The sequence below is a fragment of the Chelmon rostratus genome, chromosome 19, assembly GCF_017976325.1.
Source record: "Chelmon rostratus isolate fCheRos1 chromosome 19, fCheRos1.pri, whole genome shotgun sequence".
NCBI lineage: Eukaryota > Metazoa > Chordata > Actinopteri > Chaetodontiformes > Chaetodontidae > Chelmon > Chelmon rostratus.
The window spans coordinates 22,662,085-22,685,004 of NC_055676.1; the positions used below are offsets into that span (position 1 = coordinate 22,662,085).

General features: G+C 43.0%; 1 protein-coding gene and 1 long non-coding RNA gene across 4 annotated transcripts; both read right to left on the minus strand.

The window, feature by feature from the left end:
• Positions 1-1,373: 1,373 nt before the first annotated feature.
• On the minus strand, positions 1,374-19,087 carry sec31a (SEC31 homolog A, COPII coat complex component). Of its 3 annotated transcripts, XM_041960157.1 has the most exons (28): positions 18,908-19,087; positions 17,338-17,417; positions 16,956-17,079; positions 16,663-16,861; positions 16,461-16,556; positions 15,946-16,086; positions 15,693-15,835; positions 15,251-15,350; positions 14,980-15,141; positions 13,456-13,608; positions 13,125-13,355; positions 12,951-13,025; positions 12,790-12,831; positions 12,009-12,260; positions 10,768-10,888; positions 10,475-10,653; positions 10,266-10,392; positions 9,283-9,428; positions 8,988-9,161; positions 8,585-8,827; positions 7,768-7,872; positions 6,776-6,878; positions 5,691-6,029; positions 4,200-4,255; positions 3,855-4,103; positions 3,593-3,712; positions 3,425-3,496; positions 1,374-3,231 (listed from the first exon to the last, which is right to left on the minus strand). In XM_041960157.1, the coding sequence occupies exons 2-28, from the start codon at positions 17,414-17,416 to the stop codon at positions 3,052-3,054; spliced, it is 4,011 nt and encodes a 1,336-aa protein (XP_041816091.1). In that variant the 5' UTR covers position 17,417; positions 18,908-19,087; the 3' UTR covers positions 1,374-3,051. The 3 variants fall into 3 exon arrangements, with proteins under 3 accessions (XP_041816091.1, XP_041816092.1, XP_041816093.1); XM_041960158.1 differs by lacking the exon at positions 7,768-7,872; XM_041960159.1 differs by lacking the exon at positions 5,691-6,029.
• Positions 19,088-20,641: 1,554 nt separating this feature from the next.
• LOC121623523 lies at positions 20,642-21,694 on the minus strand. Its single transcript, XR_006007828.1, has 3 exons — positions 21,487-21,694; positions 21,067-21,120; positions 20,642-20,857 (listed from the first exon to the last, which is right to left on the minus strand). It is a non-coding gene; the product is annotated as an uncharacterized LOC121623523 (long non-coding RNA).
• Positions 21,695-22,920: the final 1,226 nt, after the last annotated feature.

Below are 22,920 nucleotides of genomic sequence, written 5' to 3' on the forward strand. Positions count from 1 at the left end.
CAACACTTCCGGTTTGGGCGTCTGTCCTTCAAAATACAAGCATGGAATTTTGAACATATACAGTCTGTTAATATGATGTCGTTGTACATCATTTACTTTAGAAAAGTAGCAATACTACAGTGTAAAAATACTTTGTTACAAGTAAAAGTCCTGCATTCAATGTTTTACTAGAGTAAAAGTATAAAAGTAGCTTCAAAAATACTTAAAGTACATCAGGTAAAAATACTCATGATGTAAAATGGCCAACTTCAGAATATTATATCACGCAACTGGTTTATAATCATGTGTAAATCACATTAATGTTGTAGCTGGTAAAGGTTGAGCTCATTTTATTTACTTTTTTTTTTGTAGGGTTTTATTGCCTTTTTCCTTTTCTGCTGGTAGTTTAACATGTAATAATCGTATGTCATAATTCACTGCTAAACAGGTATATGTAGCCATAATAAACACAGACGACTCCTGAATACACTCCAGATGAAGCTTTATCTGAACAAACAGTGACAGGAGAGATTAGTCTGATGCTGCTTGTTGTGTGTTCACACAGAGGCTCTAATTGTGTTCATTTTAAGTGATTCTGATTTATACAGAGGGATATACTGTACCATCAGTGGTATGAAGATTGTATATGTTGCTCCCTTTGGCAATAATGACAGTAAAAAGAAGCTATAATATACTGTCTATGATAATAATAAATACAGTGAGCGGCCATGTCTGTTGGTTTGTTCATGTCTTTGGTCCAGACTGAAATATTGCGTAGCTACAGGATGGTTTGCCACGACAGTTTGTACAGACATTCATGTTTCTCTCAGGATGAATTATATTGATATAATTATACTGTTTATTTTCTGACTCTCTCTGGCGCCATCAACAGGTCAAAAGTTTAATTTGTGTGATATTTTGGTTTATGACCGAATTCCTGAAAAAATAATTACATTCTCATGCTCAGCTGCATTTTGGGTTTACTTCCAATTAGCAGTTGTCAGTATGCTAACATTAGCATTTTGCCAAAGCACTGCTCTGCCTAAGAACGGTCAATACCTATATTTAAGTTTTAATACTTTTAGGACAACAAAATGACAAATAAAGGCTCGTCCTGAATGTTGTGGCAGTGTGGAAAAGAATTTGAAACAGCATTCAAACCTTCATGCAGAACGAATATTAACTGCAGTTAATTTAATGGAACAGCTGTGTCTTTGAGCATCAGTGTACTCTGCTTATCTGAAACATGTTTGACCATCAAATCTCTTCGGACTCAAATGAAAGCCACTGCTGGATAAACTGCAGGTGCAGATCTTTTCCACTGGCTGCATCTTCTTTCACTTTCTTTTCATTTCATTCATTTAAAAGAAAGCAACTAAAATCATATTGTAAATAAATACTATTTATTGAAAATATTGCATGTAGTCAATCTAAAACAAAGACTTGTTTTCCTTTATTAACAACATAAACTGAGGTCGACCACTCAGACTACAGCCCTCATCATAGTTGGAATGAAATCAAGTACAAGTCTCCTTCCAGTTTCCTTCTGAGGTCTGATTAATTAGCAGATAATTGACCTCAAATGCCTTTAAAGAAGACTGTTAGCGTTTGTTTGTTTGAGCATGCATACTTTAAAATTCCATAAAAGCAGTCTCTTTTTAAAAGTCCATTGCACTCTGCTGAGCCCCATGATTACAATGAAAAAAAAAGAATACAACAAATCAAATGAAATGAAACAACACTAAACGTCCTGAACAAATGGATCTGCATTGCTGTGCATTGACATATCCCACACACTGACAATGTCTTGGTCCAATGTGTTGTGTGGAGGGACACCAGTGGTGAAAGTAAGCCAGAAAGAAAGTTTAAAATATGAACATAAAAACTTGCACTTAAGCTTGAAATGCCTGTGAGACGGAGCACTGGTTTTCAGCTGAACGGCCGAGCTGACGGCCTGTTTTTAAATGAATACATGTTCTGTCTCTTAGATCTCTCACTGTGGTTATCTGTCGCCTGATTTGCAGGTCTACTGCAAAATGCATGCAGGCAATGATGCATATATGTAAAAAATAAAGCCTGATTTTGTACTTCGAGGATAAATTTCTACACATTTATGGATTCTAATGTATCTGAGCTGTGTTGTAGTGCACAAATATTGAAAGAGTATAAAGATGAACAAGCTAATATTTCTTAAATGATTGTTGTTTGCGTGATCACACAGTCGTGAGGCAAAAGCATGCTGCTATTAATACCTAATTCATTGACACTGGCTTTATTCTTTATGTTGACTACATTTAATTTGATCATATCAATACAACTAGACAGAAATGCCCTTAAAATTCCTGAATCTTCTGTTTCCTATTTTTGTTTTCATTGATTATTTAATATTTCCATATCCAACATGCTGAAACTGTGCCTTCCTTATGTTGTCATTAACAGTTTGGAGATTTTCAATAGGATCGCTGCATATTCATTAAATCCTCACACATTAATCTGTATGAGCAAAAATCTGAATCGAGCCCTTTCTCTGTCGTGTGCATTTGTTCTAAATCTACAACCCTGATTCCAAAGAAGTCTGAACTCTGTAAAACGTGAATAAACAAACTGTGTTTCCTTTCCAGGATGATTCAGACCCAATCATGATGCTATCACCTGTTACCAATCAACCCGTTTACCTGTGGAATGATCCAAACAGGTGTTTTTGGAGCGTTCCCAGCCTTTAGTTGCTCCAACTTGTTCGTCTTTGTACTGTTTTGAGTTGAGTTTATGTCAGAACGGATTAACAGGTGATCACATTGTTTTATGTGTGTTTTGCACAGCGTCCAGACTTGTTTGGAATCAGGGCTGAACTTTCACCACTGAGTGCGACTGATAGCATGGCTTGTGTTTGCGTTGCGTCAGAAAACATGAATGGCAGATAGAAGAATTTTTAGGATTTTCATACATCTCAGAATTCTTCTCTTGCATCGAGAGTCAAATACAGCTCCCTGTGAAACCAGCTCGACCCCTGACCGTCTCCAACGTGTCGAGTCTCAGACTCGGAGGAGTTTGGAGTTTTGGATTTCTGCCCGATCAGACCCCGAGTTTGTTGGCTTGTGTCAGCACCACCTTGAGTACGGGCATGAACGCTGACGTCTCGCTGAAGTTGCTGCTGCTGACTATGTGGGTGTGGATGTTGAGGCCCTCCGTGTAGGACCTGGACTCTATACTCCGGGCTATGTTATGTAGTCCTCCTACAATGGCGGGAGAGAGCTGCAGAGACGACCAGCAGAAACACAAATTAGAGACGTCCTTCGTAAACTTTCTCAAATTCTTCTTATCTTATATTCTCATCTAGAGTTCTGTTTCACATGTTGTGGTTCTAACTGTATAAAACGGGGCTTCATCTTCATGTTTTCTCTTCTTATTTCCTCACACAGTGGAAGAAGCCCTGCAGGATACTCACCGTCTGCTCTCTGAGTTTGTCATAGAGCGCCTCCAGACGTTTGTTGGCATCGTCGAGCTTCCTCTTAGTTTGCTGTGAGAAGGTCAAACAGAGTCCAGTTACAAATCTGTTGGCTCACTTCGTTCAGCAGAGATCGTCAGAACCGTCATCTCGATCGGATACACTCACGGGGTCAGTAGCTACAGCCAAGCACTTCTGGATGAGCCCCTCAAACGTGGTCTTCAGGACCAGGTGCTCATCTGGGATGGGCTTCTTCATGATCTTCTCAGCAGGGATGGACTGCAGAGGCTGAAAGGGTTGAACGGGGTCAGAAGAGTTCCAGTCTAATGTGTGAAATTCATTACTTTTTGATCATCTGTTTTATGACTTTTCCATGGAAACACTCACAACATGCTGTGTTTTATGTCAGAATCTGCAGAAAAATGAGTACCTGTATCACATCTCCAGTCGGGGCTCCTGGCGCCCCCTCCATACTGGTCTTGGGCATTGCAGGGTTCATGGCTGGAGGGGAGAACTGCTGCTGGTGCATGCCTGAGTAGGGGATCTGGGCGCCGTGCGGACCCTGGACCATGGCCTGAGGGGCCCCAGAGGACACCGGCTGGGCCTGAGGGTCAGCACCCAGCGGGGCCATGATGGGAGCAGTGATGGGGGCAGGAGGGGTGTAGTGCTCTCGAACCGGCTGAATGATGATAAATGCATTTCATTTAGAACGCCTCCACCTCTGTCACGTGGTTAAAGGTTAGAGATTCCCCTGATGTGGAGTCTGCAGACTCACCTTCTTCTTTGAGGCTCTGCTCAGGGCCGGAGGGTCGTTCCAGCCATTCTGAGGCCCTGCAGGAAAATACAAACTCATTCTCACGCTAACAGGTTCTGGATGTTTTAAGTTTTAAATGTACCAGAAGATTATTTCTTAGCTTTGATCACAAACTTTTGTCATTTCAAGGAAAAGTTTGACATTTTGGAAAATACAAGAAGATTGATACCACTCTCGTGACTGCACGCTTAATATGATGCTCCAGCTGTTAGCTTAGCTTAGCACAAAACTTGAGGGGGGAAAGCTAGTTTGAATCTCTTTAAAGGTAAAAAAAGGCATGTCCACCAACACTTTTAAATCTCATCAATCAATATGTTTTATCTTGTTTGTTGAATCAGTGAGAACAGAGATGTAGATCTACATGGACTCTATTTCTTGGTGCTAAGCTAAGCTAACTGGCTGCAGCTTCATGTTTAGCGTACAGACGTGTGAGTGGTATCAATCTTCTCATCTGACTCTCATTAAGAAAGCAGTCAGGGTATTTTTTAAATGTCAAACTCTTCATCCACCCGACAAAAGCCCCGCTTCAAGTCTACAGCGCTGCATTGATTGATTGATTAGGATGTAATCTGGATTCATTGGGAGGATCAAAACAACCTCATTGTACCTTCAAACTTCTCACAGACGATAAAGTCGACTGATGTCAGCGGAACATTTCCAGATGAATGATTCTGACGAGTCTAGTTTGAATTCTAGTTGTGATCTCTTCCTCTTACTGCGATGGAGGTGATCAATGATTAGCTTTGGTTTCGATGTGCACAAAGCTTTATTTTCTGGACTGCAGTTTTATTTTATTTTCTGAAGCAGAAAATAAAATAAAACTGTTTGCTGCGTCTTTTCCACATCATGATCTGTCAGTTTGTGTCTAATTCTAATTCGTACGCTGATAAATGTGAAGATCCATCAGAAACACATGAATTCATTTTACATTTAATTTTGGCTTCATCAAATTAAAAGCCAGAAAAGGTAAAATTATAATTCAGTGTGATAGTTAATCATTCTTTCCTACGCTGATTTTAAATCATAAATTAATTCCTGAATAATTTCAAAAACAAAATGACTTTTAAAATCACATGAATAACATGGAATATGAAAAAGATCTAATTTAAAGCTTTTCTAAAACAAACTATGGAACTTAATTTAAAAATAATCTTTTTAATCAATCAGAATGAAAAATCTAAAGAAGTGGCAAATTGTATTTTATTTTTAAATAAATGTATAATTTCAGTGCAAATTTTAATTAATTTAATTCAGAATATTTTTTGTGACTGAAATTAAAGCCTGTGAAAAGTCTCCAGGCCTCTGAAACTGGAACCAAGGTTCTGTTTGAACGTTCAGGCTGAGTGAGTCTGTGAGGAGGAAGATCACAGTGATGAAGATCAGAGCCATGCAGACCTGTTCCCTGAGAGGCGGGGATCAGGCCGGGGTCGGGGTCGGGGTCAAGCCGTGTACCTGAGACTCCGCTCGGCGGAGGAAGAGGCACGTAGGACACAGGAGATCCCGGACCGCCATGCTGGAAAGACGCTCCGGAGGACGGAGGAGCGGAGAAGGAGGAGGAGGAGGGGGTCGGAAAGAAAGCAGGATGGGAGGGAGGAGAGGAGGGCGGGCACTGGCTGCTGGGAGGTTGTCCGGGATAGACCGGAGGTGCTGGCTGAGAGGAGATGGGCTGAGTGTACTGAGAGAGAAAACCGGGAGGCTCTGCGGGAGGAGGAGCTGCAGAGGAGTACCGAAGAGGCTGATAGATAGACACCCCCCCAGCTCCAGGTGGGTACTGGCTGACCTGGGGGTAAGCTGGGAGCCACACAGGACACAACAGGTGCTGTTAGTGAAAAACTGGTGCACGTTAAACTGACGGCATCATGCAACGGGACAGATGAGTCTACATGCTACAGCGCTTCACGTTCAGCTGACGAAGAGTTAAACATTCAAAACATCACTCGACCACACTCATCTTCACTCTACACTCTCATCTTCTGCTGACGAGCGCGACGGCACGGCCGAGACCAGACGCTGCAGAGTCAAACATTTCCTGGAGGAGATGTTTGCCAGTGTTTTAAAGAGGAGAGAAGAAAGGCCGATGATGCTCCTGTGAAACCTGCCGATGCAACCGTGTCTCCTTCAATAAAGTTCATATACTCAATAATTCACTGTCCCACAAACGTTAATGCAGCCTGGAGCCGTCCAAAGCCGTCCGTACCCGCCTTCGCTGTTCCTACCTGTCTGTCTGTTTTTAATGAGACATGAGCTCCGGCTGCAGTCGGGACTTTTAATTCTTGTTGTCAGAGACTTCTTGGTGAGCTCTTCATGACATCAGATAAGACGAAGGCTTGATTTGCTCATGTGGGTCTGTCTAGCACTAATGATGCAGGACGACATCACCAATCACCTGCTGCAGGTAGATTCGATATCAAAAATATCCTCAACAAATCAGCTGTATATGAAACTTCATTTTTAGGGGACGAGGTTGCTCGGTGACATTTGACCTCAGACTCTCGGGAATGTTAAAACAGAGCTAACTCCTCAGGTGGAGCACTTACGCTGGTACTGATGGGACATCATGTATGCGGGCGTGGAGGAGTTCGGAGGTGCGGCAGCCGGGCCGGCGGGTGGCATCCCGTACATTGGGTTTGAAGGCTCCACCTGCAGAGGCGCAAAAAGAAACCTGAAGCCAAGTTTCAAAGCACAACACAGAGAAATGTCCTCTGACGACTGACTGATCTACAACAGAGGATGAAGCCGGCAGAGGTGTTCGATCCTGATCCAGGTGCTTTTTACAAGCAGACACTGAAGCTCCTGGTTCAAAATCACTTCAATTATTGATGTGATATGAATGAAAGATTATCTGTGATGGATCAGTTGTTGTTTTGCGAGAGCAGACGTCTGGTGGAAGTTCCACCCGTCACAAATGACACGGGTTTCACTTCAATCACAGAATTGAAGTTAATTAGCGACAGCTGATATGATCTGCCTCCGGCCATGCTCGTCATTTGAAATATGCAGTGATGGAGCTTCACAAATCTGTTCGCCCAAACATTATTTGACATTAGGATCAGCTTGGAACATCTATAGAAGGCTTTTCTCCCCACTGTAAAAACAAAAAAAAAAACAGGGCAGGATGGTCGTGTGTCAAATCTGCTCTTCTGTGAAGTAATGTATGCAGTGTCTTCAGTATTATCTCTGCTAACGAGGAACAGCAGCGGTGCAGTATGTTTAGACGAGCAGACGGATGTTAGAGTGTGAAGAGTGAGAGCTGGACAGTCAAATCACAGTAAGGGCACGAGAAACAAATGAGCGACTGAGCGAGAGACAGTGAATGCATCACCAACAGGAAGTGAGGCAGCGTGGGGAGGCAGGCTACCACAAACACACCACAGCAGCCAAACAGAATTTGGGATATCAGCTACTGATCCGATAAGTGAAAAAAAAACAGCTTTGGCATTTGCAGTCAGTAAGGTGGTGAGTTAACGTGCAAGAACATCTGTACACATCTGCAAAGGTGTGTGTGTGGTCAGGTGGGCGGTCAGGGTACCTGCTGCTGGTCTGAGGCGCTGCCTACTTGGAGAGGAGGAGGGACATTGGGGAGGGCTGTGGGAGTTTGGTTACTCCAGGAGGTGACAGTGGAGGCAGCCCTCACCTGAAGCACACAGAGACACACGGCACATACCGATGATGGCCGCAGCATGGCGAGGGGGGGGGGGCAACAAACAACACCACAACGCACTGGACCAGAGCCAGGGTTCAAATTACACAAACACATCGCAGCCAAACCTGAACGTTTGTACAGCACCCCCCAACAATCTGCACAGTTATCATTAATGTTCCACAGCATGTGATTTAAACCCTGGCCAGAACGGAAATCCAACCAAATGACTACAAACCGCCACAACGAGCACTTCACCAGTTAGTATGTGATGAGGATGGGGTCTGACAGCTTTTTATCAGATCCAGGGTGGAATCCAATGTGAACCCAGTCTCTTGTAGAATCTTATCAGGTTTAACTAACTAACTAAACTCGAGTATTTGTGGCACAAAGCATTAATGTACTGAATCATCTTCTGGGTATTGGAGCACAGTCAGACTGCGGCTGGTGGGATTTGCCGTATAAACCAGCGACAGCCAGTAAAGACGTTTTCCACTAAGAAGGTTTGAGAAGAGATTCGTTATTTTGCCGGCGGCTATTGGAACCCATCCCTCGTATGGGACGGGTAATGTCAGATTTTAGAAGAAGAACAGGAAAAAGACCAGTCTGTCCTCAGATTTAATGAAACCCCAAAACTAAATCTGCGTGAATCCTGATGTATATCAATGAAACTGATGTGATACAGCAGAAACTCAGTGGAACATACTGGCTGGTAATACTGTGGTTGAGGTGGGGCGGAGGCAGCAGGTGTGGGCATGGCGACCGGAGCGGCTGCGGGGGGCTGAGGCACCACAGCGGGCTGGATCGGGGCGAACTGATGCCGGGGCGGAGCCTGAGTCGGGGCGGGCAGCTGAGGCTGAGCTCTATGGGTCTGTAGCGGAGCTGCGGGAGCCACCGCCTGCTGCCCCAAAGCCCGACTGAGACGGTCCCGAAGCTGCTGTACGGCAACCTGGGTGGTCCAAACAGGAAAGGTGAACTTAGGTTAGCCTCTGTGTCAAGTGTTTGTTTGACAGCTTAGACGTTGTTACTAAGAACTGATGACTTAACACACTAACTCATCAACAGATTTACTGACAGCTGGTGCAGCGCAGCCCTGCTGTGTTACACACCTGGTTGGTGTTGTCGGGCAGGTAGGTGATGGCAGTGGACAGACTGCCCTGTGAGGCCAGCAGGTTGGCATACTGGCTCATCTTCTCAGCCAGCAGGATGCCGATAGCAGCGGGTCCAGAGTGCTGGGTCTGCTCGACTGCACGTCGCAGCACCACCACCTTCTCCACCAGGTCCTGAGTGGTGGAAACACAGCACGTTAGCATGAGGGAAATACATTTATCAGCTCTAAGTGTAAAAGGAAATCATGTAGTCGCAGGTTTAAGATACAGAGCTGGAGTCGCTTTCTCAACACACCTGGAGAGAGAGCGGACAGGCTCCGTCCTGCGCTCTGGTCCAGCAAGACACAAGTTTCTCCACGTTTCCGGCACAGATGTAGCACAGGCAGGCCTGCGCCTGCAGTTCAGTGTCCTCTGCTGCCTCCAGTCTGCCCCCGAGAAGGTCTGACAAACAGAGGTTCAGTCAGAGAGCAGATTCATAACTGAGAGACAACAGAATTTAAAAAAGGATGAAACTCTGAGTACAGGCCGCATGGAAGGAAGGAATCTCCTTTTTCTCGATAGCCATTCATCCAATCTCCTTCACACTCGGCGAGCACATTGCTGAGAAACCACGGTTCAGTTTTGAGTGTGAAACATAAAGTACAAAGAGAAACATCGGCCTGTCAGCGACTATTCTACTCAGAGCCAAACAGTGCTGGTTATAGCTAAAGAGGCTAATCAGCTAAAATGAGTTTTAATTCTAACATTGTGATAATCTGGTTTACTTAATATTGTTAAACTAAGATTAGCAGCGAGCTACCTTCAACGAATAATGTCCGCCTGTCCGCTGTAACATCCTGGGAACCAGCTATAACTTGGGGAAGCTGACTAGCTTCAGCATGAGTTCATGAATTTTATCAGTGGTGATGATGTGGCGGTGAAGAGTTTATTCATTCACTGTTACATGTGGATGAAAAACTCCTTGGTTAGATTTCAATGTCAGAGCTTTTCTTTCAGCATCTCCCACAAATGCTGATAACCTCAAATCAAAATCTTTTTGTTGCATATGTTGACATTTTTAACACATATAACAGAGACAAAGCAAAGAAACAACAATAATGATTAGAACTATTAATAATGAAGGTGTGGCTCATGTTTTGGGACCACCTCAATAAACTGTTGTAAACATCTAGAACTGCAGGTGGTCTCCGGCTCTCTTCAGGTCGATGACATTGAGAAAGCTGCTGGTGCTGATATGGTCTAAGCACTGCGCTCATATGCATGTATTCTTAAACTAACCACAGAGGGAGGAGAACTCCTCGGGCTGAGCGTAGGTCATGACAGCAGCCAGAGCCTCCTTCCAGTTCTGCAGGTCACACGTCTTTAGGATGTCGTGCCAGTCTTTCATCACCACGGCACTGATCAGCTGCAGGACGAACACATCGGTTAATCATCGATAATGAACTCTCCGTTCATGAACTCCCAGTGAAAAAACTCCCCGGCGTTACCTTGGTGATTTTGCTGTGCGTTTTTGTGAAATACTTCTTCTGGGTTTTCTCTAAGAGCTCGGCCCCTCCGGCGATGGCCAGGATTATGCTGTCTGCCATTCGGTTGTCATGGAGACACAGCTCCACAGCTCCCTCAAAGTCTCCGGTGAGCAGGGCCTGTGTGATGAGCCCGTCCACGTCTGGCAGGAAAACAGCGAGCGTTGATATTTGACAAACACGACAACCACGGGCGGTTCTTTCTCTCGGGCTGAAATCTGCCGCTGTGGGTTTACACGTAAAACGCTGACAGTTACCTTGACTGATGCTGAGACTGACTCCTCTTGTTTGAGCTGGAGCTGGAGCCTCAGCGGGCTCCTCAACTGGAGCTGAGGCCTCAGCAGGACTGGGCTCCTCCTCCACTGGTGCCACCGTCTCCTGAAACACCAAGTAAACATCCCATCATGTCTCAAATGTACTCCTCTCCATCCCCCGATGTGCTGCAGGACACTGACTCATTTAATAAATCACGTGAAAATGTCTGCAGCAGTTTAAATGATTATACCTGAGCAGACACCGACTAAAAACACATAATAATTCAAGAATACACAACTACAACTGATGTGTGTTGCTTACTCACAGCAACACGATCGGTCAGGTGGAGTCGTGATTGTGATCACCTGATGAATGTGAGCGAATATTCCCCCTCTTTTAGCTCTGTTTTTGGTCTCCACCAACACCGAATGCTCTACTATGTTCAGCAGCTCGTCGCTAACTGTGTCTATCTGCTGTTTGCTGCTGAGCAGGGTTTTTTTTTTTACAGCTTTTTCAGGGAAGACAACACCATGAAAGCAGTAACATTGAACCAAAATGAACCAGACAGATGAACAATGAGCTGAAACTCACTTTAAAGCTCCATAAAGTCAAGAGGAGCTGCAGGTTCAGCTTATCTCATCACTATAAATGACACCTTTCACACTGTCATCATTGTAAAAAGGTCAGTTGTCTTTGGAAAATGCCAACATGCATCCTTAACAATTTGTACAAACTAATAATATCACCTCATTATGTCTCTTTAAGGCCTGCATGGCTCTGGGATCTAATTGATCTTGAATAACTGTATTGATCCTCTGAGCTCCTGCTTTTAACCGTCATCTCATTTTAACTCTAACGCTGTAAAGTTGTTGTGTTTGTTCAGTAAATCAAGTGAACTCAAGACATCTGAGCTCAAATGAGCCATGAATTCACCTGACTGACGGATGCTCTCATTAATCTCAGTGAACTTTGATGAACCTCAGTCTTAACGAGCACTGTGGAAGACACCAGAAATACATGACTACTCGCAAATACCTCGATAACTGCGGGCACTGGGACGAGCCTAGTCCGAACATACCCCCGCGGTCCTGGAAAAGGTCTAATCGAGCAAAATAATTAAGATCGCCTGTGTGTGTTCAGCAGGGTGTGAACTATCACCTGAAACAAGTTCAACAGTCTGTTTGAAGGCAAGTCAACTGAGCTAGAAGACAGAATCCATGAAAAAGTGCTGAGATGACGATACCTCCTCCAGGGGGATCTCCTCCTCCTGCTCCCCTGGGAGATCCAGGTCCACCTTTTCTTCTGGTTTGTCGTCTGGATCTGCTGCTGCAGGCTCTTCTGTCTCTGGGTCTGGAGTGGAGTCTAGCTCCGGTGTGGGTTCCGGCTGAAGGTTCGCTGCAGCAATCATGTCGAACGCTGCCTCGGGAGTGTCGGCAGGCGGCGCGAGGCTGAGGTCTGGTAAAGGCTGGAGGCTGGCTGGAGCGGGCACCTCCACCTGAATATGGAGGAAGATATGGCTTCAAAGTCAGAGAAGTGAAGAAGTGAGCAAACCTAAGAGACATGGGAAGACTGTAAATTAGCAACTAGAGAGATATTTTCTGGTCATGTCCAAAGTTAAAGAATGAGTGCGATTGAAGTAAAATTCAAGCTAAAAAGGAGAATTTGCAAATGATTTATGCACCAACTGGTTGGAATTAGACTCGAACTAAACTCCAGACTTGGTTTAAATTCGTGGGTAAAGAAGAGCGCACGCTGAATAGAGCAAACGTCACATCACCAACTGGTTTCTGGATGACCGTCCTGAAGCCTCAAATCGTTGCCATCTTGGTTGTTTGAAACCAGAAGTGACCATATTTGAACAAGAGGTGGAGTCTCCATGGATTCACATTGCTACACCACTATCCTGATCGGGTCAGACTGAGAACTCGACACACCATGGTAGTGATTGTCAATCACAGTGTAGCCACGCCCTCTGTTGAAGCATTCCTTTTCACAATAAGAGAACCTGCAACAAACAAACTCACCTGTGGAGGGTCAGCAGGATTTTCCTCCAGTGCTGCTGAAATCTGACAACACAAGGACACAGTTATCACAAGATGTGCTGAAAGACACACCTGATGAAAGTATAAAATACTCTGAGCAGGTGTCATACGGGGCACACAGAAGCCTGGAAAATACACCTCACCTTTAAGGCCAGCTCCTCTTTGTTATAGCCCAGAAGTTCCAGGTACTTGCTGCGGACGTCACTTTCAAAATTAGCCTGAAAACACACAATATTCACACACACAGCTTAAAGAATGACAGCATTATTTATTGAAAATATAATAATAGGTTTCCACGTTTATTCAGATTTTCACACCTTGAGGAAAGACCAGACAGTCTTTTTGAACTTGTCTTCAGATGCATCGATCTTCTCCTGGCAGAAATCCACAAAGCTGCCTGCACTCAGAGTGGCCTGCAGCTGATCGGAGCGCTTCAAAAAGGCCGTTTCTGTAACAACCTGGCTGATATGTACAATGGGTGCCGTGGGCTGCTGAGGCTGCTGAGGGTTCGGCTTTGTGTTCTCCAGAGAAACCAGCTTCCCACCAAACTACCAGGTGAACAGAAGCAAAACAATAGGAGGTGTTTGGGATGGAAAAACAAAGATGCTCTATCCTTAACGTCATGGAGAGTAAAGAAACGGGACTCACGGCAAACGAGGCTCCTACGGGTCTGCGGATCCACTTGGGGGGCTTCTTCAGGGGGGTGACTGTTGCTGGAGGGGCGGCAGTCTGGGGCAGCTGCAGCGGGGGTAAAGTTTGACCTGTTCCAAAAGGATCCATGTTCCCAAAAGAGTTGCTGATCTGTGGCAGACACAAAGATGTGATGCTTCAGATACCAGACATCTCATTTACAGCCAAGCTCATGATGTGCAGCTCTAAATAAAAACTACATATGGACAGAGGTTCGCTCGCCTAGATCCCAACAGCACCAAGAGATCACACAGTGTCTGAAAAGAAACAAGAAACTGCTGCAAGATTTTATCGTGACACTTTCTATGAGTCACCAGGATCATTGTGGCTTTATTTAGCCTCTATTGACCTGCAAATGCTGTTTTTTTTTAATTGTCTCAACCACAACTTCAACTACTGCTGAGAGTAAATACAAGTGAAAAAGTCTAGAAGTCTACGTTTCTCCAAGCTGGAGCGTCACATTCACGTTTTAGAGAAGGTCAAATGACCTGACAGCAACACACCGACCGCAGAGATCAGAATAAAAAGACGAGTTATGTTCTGCGTTATCTAGCTCACATCGAACTCAACGAGCTCACTGGGTGCCGCAGCACATGAGTCCTGGTCCGTGTTCTGTGCAGGAGGACTGAGCAGGACTCCAGCTGTCAGTCCTTCACTCTGTACATTATATTATAAAACTGGTCTGATATGTCCACATAACAATGGAACTCACTCCACTTCTGTTGCTGACAGGAAGTTAAAAGAGAACATTTTAATACTTCCTTGTTGAGGTCAAAACTGTAGCTTACAATCTGCTGATTAACAATTTTTAACAATCAACTGGTGCAGTATCTCCAGCATGCTGTCAGACAATATTAAATGCTTTAAATTCAGGGTGGGGGTTGTTTTCACACCACATTTTCAAAAATCTTTGTGCACAAATGTTCTGTATGTTCAAAAGTTCTATTTTCTTTGCCTGTCATCTCCTCGTGGTGCCTTCCATTGATTACTAAACATATCAAGACTGCTTCCTGTTTCCATCCTGTCCTCTACGCACAGCAGATGCTGTGTGTTTTTGCTGAAACGGGGTTCTCGGCACAGTTTCCAGCGATAGGTAGCTGAATCAGGTGTTTCTCAGTTCGAGGACAGCGAACACTGATTCATTTGCTGCTTTTAATTGTGCACACAGAACATTTCTTTTGACTCTGTTGAAGACACAGAAGTGTTGAAACATCAGTCTGATTGCACTGTTAAAAATCAATCAGTGTGCTCCAGGCTCTTAGATAGATAGATAGATAGATAGATAGATAGATAGATAGATAGATAGATATACTTTATTTATCCCAAGCTGGGAAATTGCAGTGCAGCAGCAGCATTACACACAGTGAAATAAGTGAAAATAAAACTATAAAGAAAATAAAACTATAAAGAATTAACCCTAACCCTAACCCTCTTTTTCCCCATGGAGGAAACATGTTTTTGTCTCTGGAGATTTAATCTCACCTGGTCAGCGTGTCTCTGGCTCTGCGCCTGGTTGCTGCCTCCCATGATGGAATAGATGTCGATGTGTCCGTCAAAGCCTGCGGTCGACAGCACCGCGGGGTTCCTGGGGCACCACTGGATGTCGAAGCACCAATGGCTGCTGGTGGGCAGCTCGTACAGCACCTGCAGATTCGAGCAGATCATTGGCTCACATCAGAGGGATAACAGTGGAACAGGTTGTCATTTATTTCTGCTAATAACAGTGACCTTTAACCTGACAGTAAACGCTCACCTCTCCTGTGTTCGGATTCCAGCACAGGATCTTGCTGTCTTTGCCGCAGCTCAGGAGCAGCTCGGGATCCGCCAAGCTCCAGGCGATGGCCAGGACCCCCCTGTCCACGAATACAGGAGTTAGGTCTTAAAAGGCCACATGCATTTCTATGGGATATTCAATACTCAGCTTCAAGACCCTTATTTTCTACTGAATCTTTAAAAACAGGACACAACGACAACAACCATTTTAAAAAAGGCTAAATAATTTCCTCACGCAGACTGACACCGGCTCTATCAAACATTCCTCAAACAGGAGGAAATATAGCATTTATCTGGGTCTGTTTTCAGCGGTAAGTAAGTGGGATCAACCGATTGCTGGTTTTGTTGTGTTGACAGTAAGAAAAACATAAAATATCACCAGACTGTAAAGGAAAGCTTGGTGCTGTGCATGGTGTGTTTACCGTGTGTGATTCTCAAAAATCTTGAGAGGAGAGGTAGCAAAACGTAAGTCCCACATCTGGACGACCGGCATCCTATCGTCCTCCGAGGCCAGGACCAGCTGAGTGGCCACTTCCGGGTTCCAAGCCAGCCCAGAGCAGTGCATCTAAACACACAGACGTACACACAACAGTGCACAGTTTAAGCAGCAGACAGCACAAATTCAACAGGACAGCATGTGTAAGACTCCATCTGAGTGCGGGAGACACAACGTACTCTGTTGCTGTGGTCGCTGACTTTAATGATTAGGTCATTCTTGCGGAGGTCCCACACTGAGGCTCGGCCACTCGGGCTGGCAGAGGCCAGGATGTGTTGGACCTGTTTATTCCACGACACGCAGCTGATGTCCTCCAGAGGCTTTAAGACAAGAACACAAGCTCTTATATTCTTTATATGCTCATTATATTCGTCCAAACTGTTAACAGGGGGGCTGTACTCTCGCCTCCTGAGGTACAAAGTGATGTTACAAGACAGGATGGGTGTCAGCTGGCTGGTTAGCATGCTAACTTCAGTAGATATCTCTGAAACACAATACATAGATGTCTCTGACACATCAGAACTGTTGCTTCTTATAATTCTGTTGATTATGTTATACTAAAATTCTAGTCAAATCTTACACATTGCAAATTTAATTAAGCCAAATGACACTTGCCATTATGACAGCAGAAAGGAGGACAGTGGAAAATAAATGTCAAATATAGCTAACATGGTAAAAAAATAAAATAAAATACCTGCGTTTTCGCTCCTGGTGTCATTGGAGAGCCGAAGTTATTCATGTCCCAGATATAGATTTCAGACTCATTCCCACCTGATGCAACGAGGTTTGTCTGCAGCACAGAAGACAAATCACAAAATGGGTCAGTGCAGTTGGTTTAAACCAGAGTGCATGAGTTCAGTTCAGATTACCCGACACTGCAGTGAAATGGATTGTACCTGGAACGGGTTGACGTCCAGAGCTCTCACTGGCCCTGTGTGCCTGTCGCTCTCAGCTATGATCACATCGCTCTCTCCTGCCATGATCTTTGCGGGGTCGTACAGGATGACGTTGCCGTTCTCGCCTCCTGCAATAAGAACCCCCGACGGGTGACTTTCGCCGTCCATCCCATACGGACCCCAGACCAGTTGGTGATATCTGCGGGGAGAGAAAGAACAAAAAAAGTGTGATGAACAGCTGCACTTGAAGGAAAAAGGTCAACAACGTGATGGCAGTCAGCAGCTTTTAGTACCTGTGAGCAGAGGAGAAGCTGCCACATGACTTCATGTCCAGAGACGGCTCAGTCAGGTCCAGCTCGAAAAACTCCAGGGAGGCATTGGTGCTGAAGGAGGCATCCAGCTGCTGGGCTGATGTTCCTGCAGAGAGAGAGTACAGGAACCTTTGGTGCATGTTGTGTCACATAATATATAATGCTGCCATGAAAATGATGCAACATAATTTTGTGTTCTACTGTAATGTACCAGTGGAGCAAAATGGCGAACAAGTGAGATGCATGCTGTGTGCCTCAGATTAGTTTAAGTGGTTGCATGCATGGCTGAAGGACTTGATAAAAATGACATAATGTCCTCGTGTCAGCAGCAGGTCTGTGCTGGTTCTTTGTTGCATGCTCATACCTGTTGCAAGGTAGATGGGGTGGTGCTGCGCAGGACTCCAGCTCTGGATGGCTGTGCGGTTGATCTCTTTAAGTTTCATCCTGGAAAAATAAGTGCATGTTTTGATGCAGTATTGACTACAGAGTGCTTACAATGGATTATAATTTTATTTTTGTTTCTCTCCAGGTGGCTTCTGCAGGAATCGCCACAGATAACAGATTTTAGTTCTAACAGTAGGAATCAAAAATAGCATATGCTGGGCTTTACATTATGTATATGTCTTAAAGGATGGGTTCACATTTCAAGTCTGTCTTTACACAACAACTGCATGCTCATATGTTCACTGACAAAGTTCAAACAGAGATTCCTTATTAATGTTATTCCAAAGTACACAATGTATGTATTTAGTATTAAACCCTCTTTGTGTATCCATCCTGAGCCACGGTGGCAGGAAACAGACATTCTGCACTAGAAAGAATAAGTAATTCTGAAAGATAAAACATTAAATTAATTTTAAATGCATTTTAAAACAGAACAAGAACTTGATTTTTTACTCCATCACTTACATTTTTAGCACAGAACAAGTGGTTCTTTTCACAACCAGTATGGGACAATTACATTAACTAACAGCTCTTTCGACACACCTGCTGTAGGTGCTTGTACCCTCAGTGGCCAGTTTATTATTCACCTAGTTAAAACTAATGCAGCCTAACATAACAGTCCTGCAATAAATCCTCTCTTCATGAAGGTTAAAATATTCAGTTCTTTTGCTGAAACCATTTCAGAAAGGTGTTAAGATGCTGTTGAGCTGCACTGCCTGAGTTAACACCTCTTCAAAACAGTTTTATTACAACCTTTATGAAGGAAGGATTTACTGCACAATTCTTGTATCAGACTGCAATAGGTGAACCTAACAAACTGGTAACTGGTAACAAACTGGAGTGTGAGTATTGTGTTAATTGTGAACCTATTCTTCAAATCTAAGATGGGGCAAACTAGTCAAGACATAAGGTAATGGTGTCATGAGTTAGAAACAGGCAAGTCCGGTTTTACATCCACTTCTGTATAGTCCATTTTCACCCTTGAGCCCCGCTATTGTAGTAAATACACGAGTTAAAGAGTTACAGACCAAGGCCTACTTTGACTGACACTAATTATCACATGTGCACTGCATTGTAGAGCAGTGTTACAGCAATGACATAAAAAACAGATGTGAAGAAACTGGGGAACCAGTCGGCGTTACTTACTCCTTGCAGTCAAAGGTTAACATTAGCAAACAAAAAGTACAGTGCAAGCTAACTTAGCAGCAAGCTAACAGCTGACTGCCCGGGTCAGAGCCACACGGCAGTGCCGATAAGGAGCCTCAGCAGTAGCAGGAATGAAAGTCAAACAGCAGAAAACGGGCTGTAGTTTCTTGTCACTTCTTGGTACATGGTTGCTGGGACATGGAACAGCATGTCTTAAAACTACAAGGGGATATCACGTTTTCTAGCCTGCTAGCTGTCCGTACAGGCAAAATATAACAGTGGGAAGGCAGTTACACACTCATAGAAACCCACACAGATCTTACTACTTCACCAAAGCGGCTTACCTTCCTTTCTTTGCTCCTTCTCACATGAACGCACACATAAAATTTGCGACAAACACACACAGCCTGCACCTGAAGAAGTTCCCCTTTCGGTTCAGCTTGAGAAATAACGGTTGTAAAAACAGAAGACGAGGCTACCGGTTCCCGGCTACGGACTCAAGACAGATTTCCACGTCCCCACTGGTCTCCATCAACGTGGCACTAAGCAACAATCTCCTCCTACCACGAAGAAGAACAACAGCTTCCGGTGAACGTCAACACCGCTACTCCTGCTAGCATGCTAAGTAGCACGCGAGCTAACCATACCAGCGTTATAGTCAAGATGGAAAAAATCATACTCGTGGAAGATTTAACATTTAGAAGTATTTAATATAGTATTCAGTGTCGAATCATTGTGAATTTAAGTGTTTCATACTTCAATGAAAATATTCTAGATCACTCTCCTTAATGATTATACTTGTACATTAGATTAATTTTCATTGTTTACCAAATGCTCTGTACGGATGATTAATCCCTAAAATAAAAAAGGCGATGGATTACCAACTAAATACAACCTCAATAACCCCATGAATTCTTCTCTATTTTCATTTTAGACTCACTGATTAAAATGGTGTTGCTCCTGAACATATTTTAGTTTTTTTTATATAGTTCTTGATGGATTCTGCTCAGTATTTTGTATAACATTAAAACCCTACCTTTATGCACATATTTGATATTTATATCTAAAAAAAGAAAAATGAGTACTCAGTACTCATGATACTTCAGTACAGCACCAATACAACAGAGGAAAAATACTCCTTTAAATTAAAAGTCTCCCATTCAAATTTGTACTTAAGAAGCACAGGAGTATTATCAGGATACATTTAGATTTTAAAATATTGATCCATCAATGTGTAAGAGACAGTAGAGCTATTACAGTAAAATACTGCAATAACTGGTCAAGGTGAAGTTAGTTGTAATTACCTCATTTTGATTTTCCTTTCATGTGCTTTTATTTTTTCATTTTATTAACTTCTTCTGCACTTATGTCCTTGAACTTTTTCTCATTTTATCTGCCTGGTCTGGTTTTATTTTTTCCTTTTGTAAAGCACTTTGTAACATTAAGAGCCATATAAAAAAAGATTATTATTTCTACACTGTACTATTAGGAGGTTTATTCCAACAGGCCCTTCAAAGACTCACAAGATAAATCTGAGGGGTGTGAGATGATTAATGGGCTAAGAAAGAAAACTGAAGAAAACTGTGACACATCCAATTTTACCACTTTGGATGTGAAACAATTATTTGAAACCATGCATTATCTTTCAGTAGTAATTTTACAAGGAGCCCCAATTACACACATCAAAAGTCAGTTAATGAAGAATACAATAATTTAATGTAAAATGCAACAGAGTATAAATACAGCATCCAATGGAGATACTCACATAAGGTACAAGTACCTCTTCATTGTACAAAGGTACAGTATGAGTAGCAAAAGTATTTTTCACCATTGCCATTAAACTCTGATAATGCAAAGGTAGTAAGAGGATTAAATGCAACTAGAGATTCCTCTAGTAATATTTAAGTCAATACACCTGTAATAAGCAGGGGAAGTTTCATGATGAATGTCTGAAATGTCTGATAAATCTAATTTCCTCAAAGAGACCCCACCATCCATTAAAAAAGACAAACACCGACTTTGCTCCACAGCTTGTATTTATTTGTCAATATATAACTTGAGACAAACAAAGACAGACCAGTCAAGTACTAAAGTGACACATCCTTTCATTTGCACAGCAGCATGTGAAACTGATTTTCAATCAGTGTTGCTTCCTAAGTGGACAGTTTGATTTCACAGAAGCGTGACTGACTTGGAGATACACTGTGCTGTTTAAGTGTTCCCTTTATTTTTTTGAGCAGTTGTAGTTGTGTAAGGACATCACCTGAACAGACTTCCACTTCCGCATGTCAACCCTGAAAGAACAATGCAGATATTTAAAAGAACTTGAAGTTAGTCACAAAACGGCAGCAAGTTCTTTAGAAGCTGAGCACCAAAACCCTCAGTTAGAACTTCATAGATAATCTTCCCCAGACATTTGACTGGGTCAGATGGGTAGTGATTGATATAATCATTGGGATGGCCTTTAACTTTATTACATAAATCACAGAACTGCAATACATACATGTATGGATGTCAGGTTCATGCTGTTCTTTCACTGCAGCCCTCTTCAGCTGACCTGTAAAACAGAGAGATGTTAAAAATGCTTGTGGTTAAGTAATTTGTGCTATTGGGGAATTACACAGAAGACAATGAATACATTTGGACACCCAATAACCGTAGAAATACGACGCGTTAGGATTTTAAGATGTATGCCGAATTGAACAGGCGCAGAAAATGTTTGAGTTGTGTTCTCTTGGCTAAGTAGCCCTGGTTGAAAAGAGAGTTCATTTTAACGCGTGACGCACGTGTAACACTGGAGCACGCGGACTGTTCTTGACCACGTGCTCTGGCGGTTGTGGCTTTAGAACGTGAAGCGGGCTAACTGTGCTTTCCTGAACACATTATCACAAAAACAGAACAACAACACATTTAATTTACTTACCTAATTGCAGACACGGAACCCCGCGTGCAGAGATATAGTTTCGGCTAACGTTTGTCACCAAAACCTCGTTTCAAAACCATGCACCACGTCCTGACTGCGTTAATTTACTGTGCACAGAGCTTTTCTGAAGTGAAATATAACCGTTCCTATCTCAAAGTGACACTTTGCTCAGCATGTTCAACTCGCTACTGATCTACAACTGCGCTGGCGTCAACCTAACTTCTTCTTCTGTGTCTTCTTCTTCTTCTTCTTTCTTTTTCTTCTTCTGGTTTACTGACAGTGTTTGCGTTGAGTGCGTTGCCGCCACCTACCGCTTGTTTTGGACTGAAATGTGAAAAAGAACGGTACTTTTTACTTTCATACATAAAGTATTTTCGCTGGTAATATATACAGCACATATTTTTGCTTACTAAGTAGCATGAATGCAGGACTGTTTAATGATGTTTTAACATTAAAGGCATACAGACACATTTTCATCTTAAAAAACAAAACATTATATGGTTTAATGATTGTTTAAAAGTCAGGATGGGTGGACATGTGAAACATTTCAGTCAGCTACAGCCACAAAGATGAAAAGCAGCGACGTAAACTCTACAGCAGACACTCGTCGGTTTATTTAATCTGAAGTAGTATTAAGGGCACTCAGAGTGAATGAATTTATGTGAAAGAAATGAACTACATTGGTAAATGTTATATAATTGCAAAGAAAGGGTCTTAACAGAGTATTTGTGCCTTTTTTAAATTATTTTGCATTTTCAAAATGTTTGTCTCCGGCACAGACAGAGCAAAATGACTTTAAGCAGCATTTGCAGATAGAAAGAATTCGTTCACATTTGTTTTGGTAACATTTTACACATTTTTTTCGGACGTCTTTAATCTGAGAGACACACTGTTTGCCAACAAGATGTGTGTGAGCAAAGTGAGGAAAGTGGGTTTTGGTAGACTCGGACTTGAAGTGGTGAGTCACACACACACAGTGACATTATGCACAAAAACAGACGAACAACAGACAAGTGGTTCCTCTTTAGATTTAACGGTCTAAAATCCCACCCACCTGCTGCTGTACGATCCACATTGAAGGACCATGTGGAGGTTTTTTGGAGGGTTTCAATATAACAGCTCTGCCATAAATTCTCCTTTTACTAACTTATAAGGTTCAGTTTTCGGTGACATTGTTGAAAATGTGTAAATTCATTACACTCTATGTTTATTACTGCAGAGGTCAGAGCTGTTGTACAGGACTACATTATATTGAGACGCGTTTCTAATTTTTTGTACCCTTAATTTACATACATCAGAGCAGCAGAATTTTAGAAACATCTCTAAATATAATGCAATCTAGTACAATGCCATCACTTATTCTGACCTCAGTGCTAAAACATATGTAATTAACACGTCTATGACTGTCAAATAAAACCTGAAGATTGCTGTAAT

Bases quoted from the DNA above. Each gene is read 5' to 3' on its own strand.
- sec31a (XM_041960157.1), bottom strand. From the start codon at position 17,416: ATGAAACTTAAAGAGATCAACCGCACAGCCATCCAGAGCTGGAGTCCT. The intron at 12,832-12,950 runs GTGAGGTGTATT...TTGTGTTGTCAG, and splicing joins AAGAGGAGCTGGCCTTAAAG to ATTTCAGCAGCACTGGAGGA. The intron at 6,030-6,775 runs GTAAGTGCTCCA...TGTGGCTCCCAG, and splicing joins GATGTCCCATCAGTACCAGC to CTTACCCCCAGGTCAGCCAG.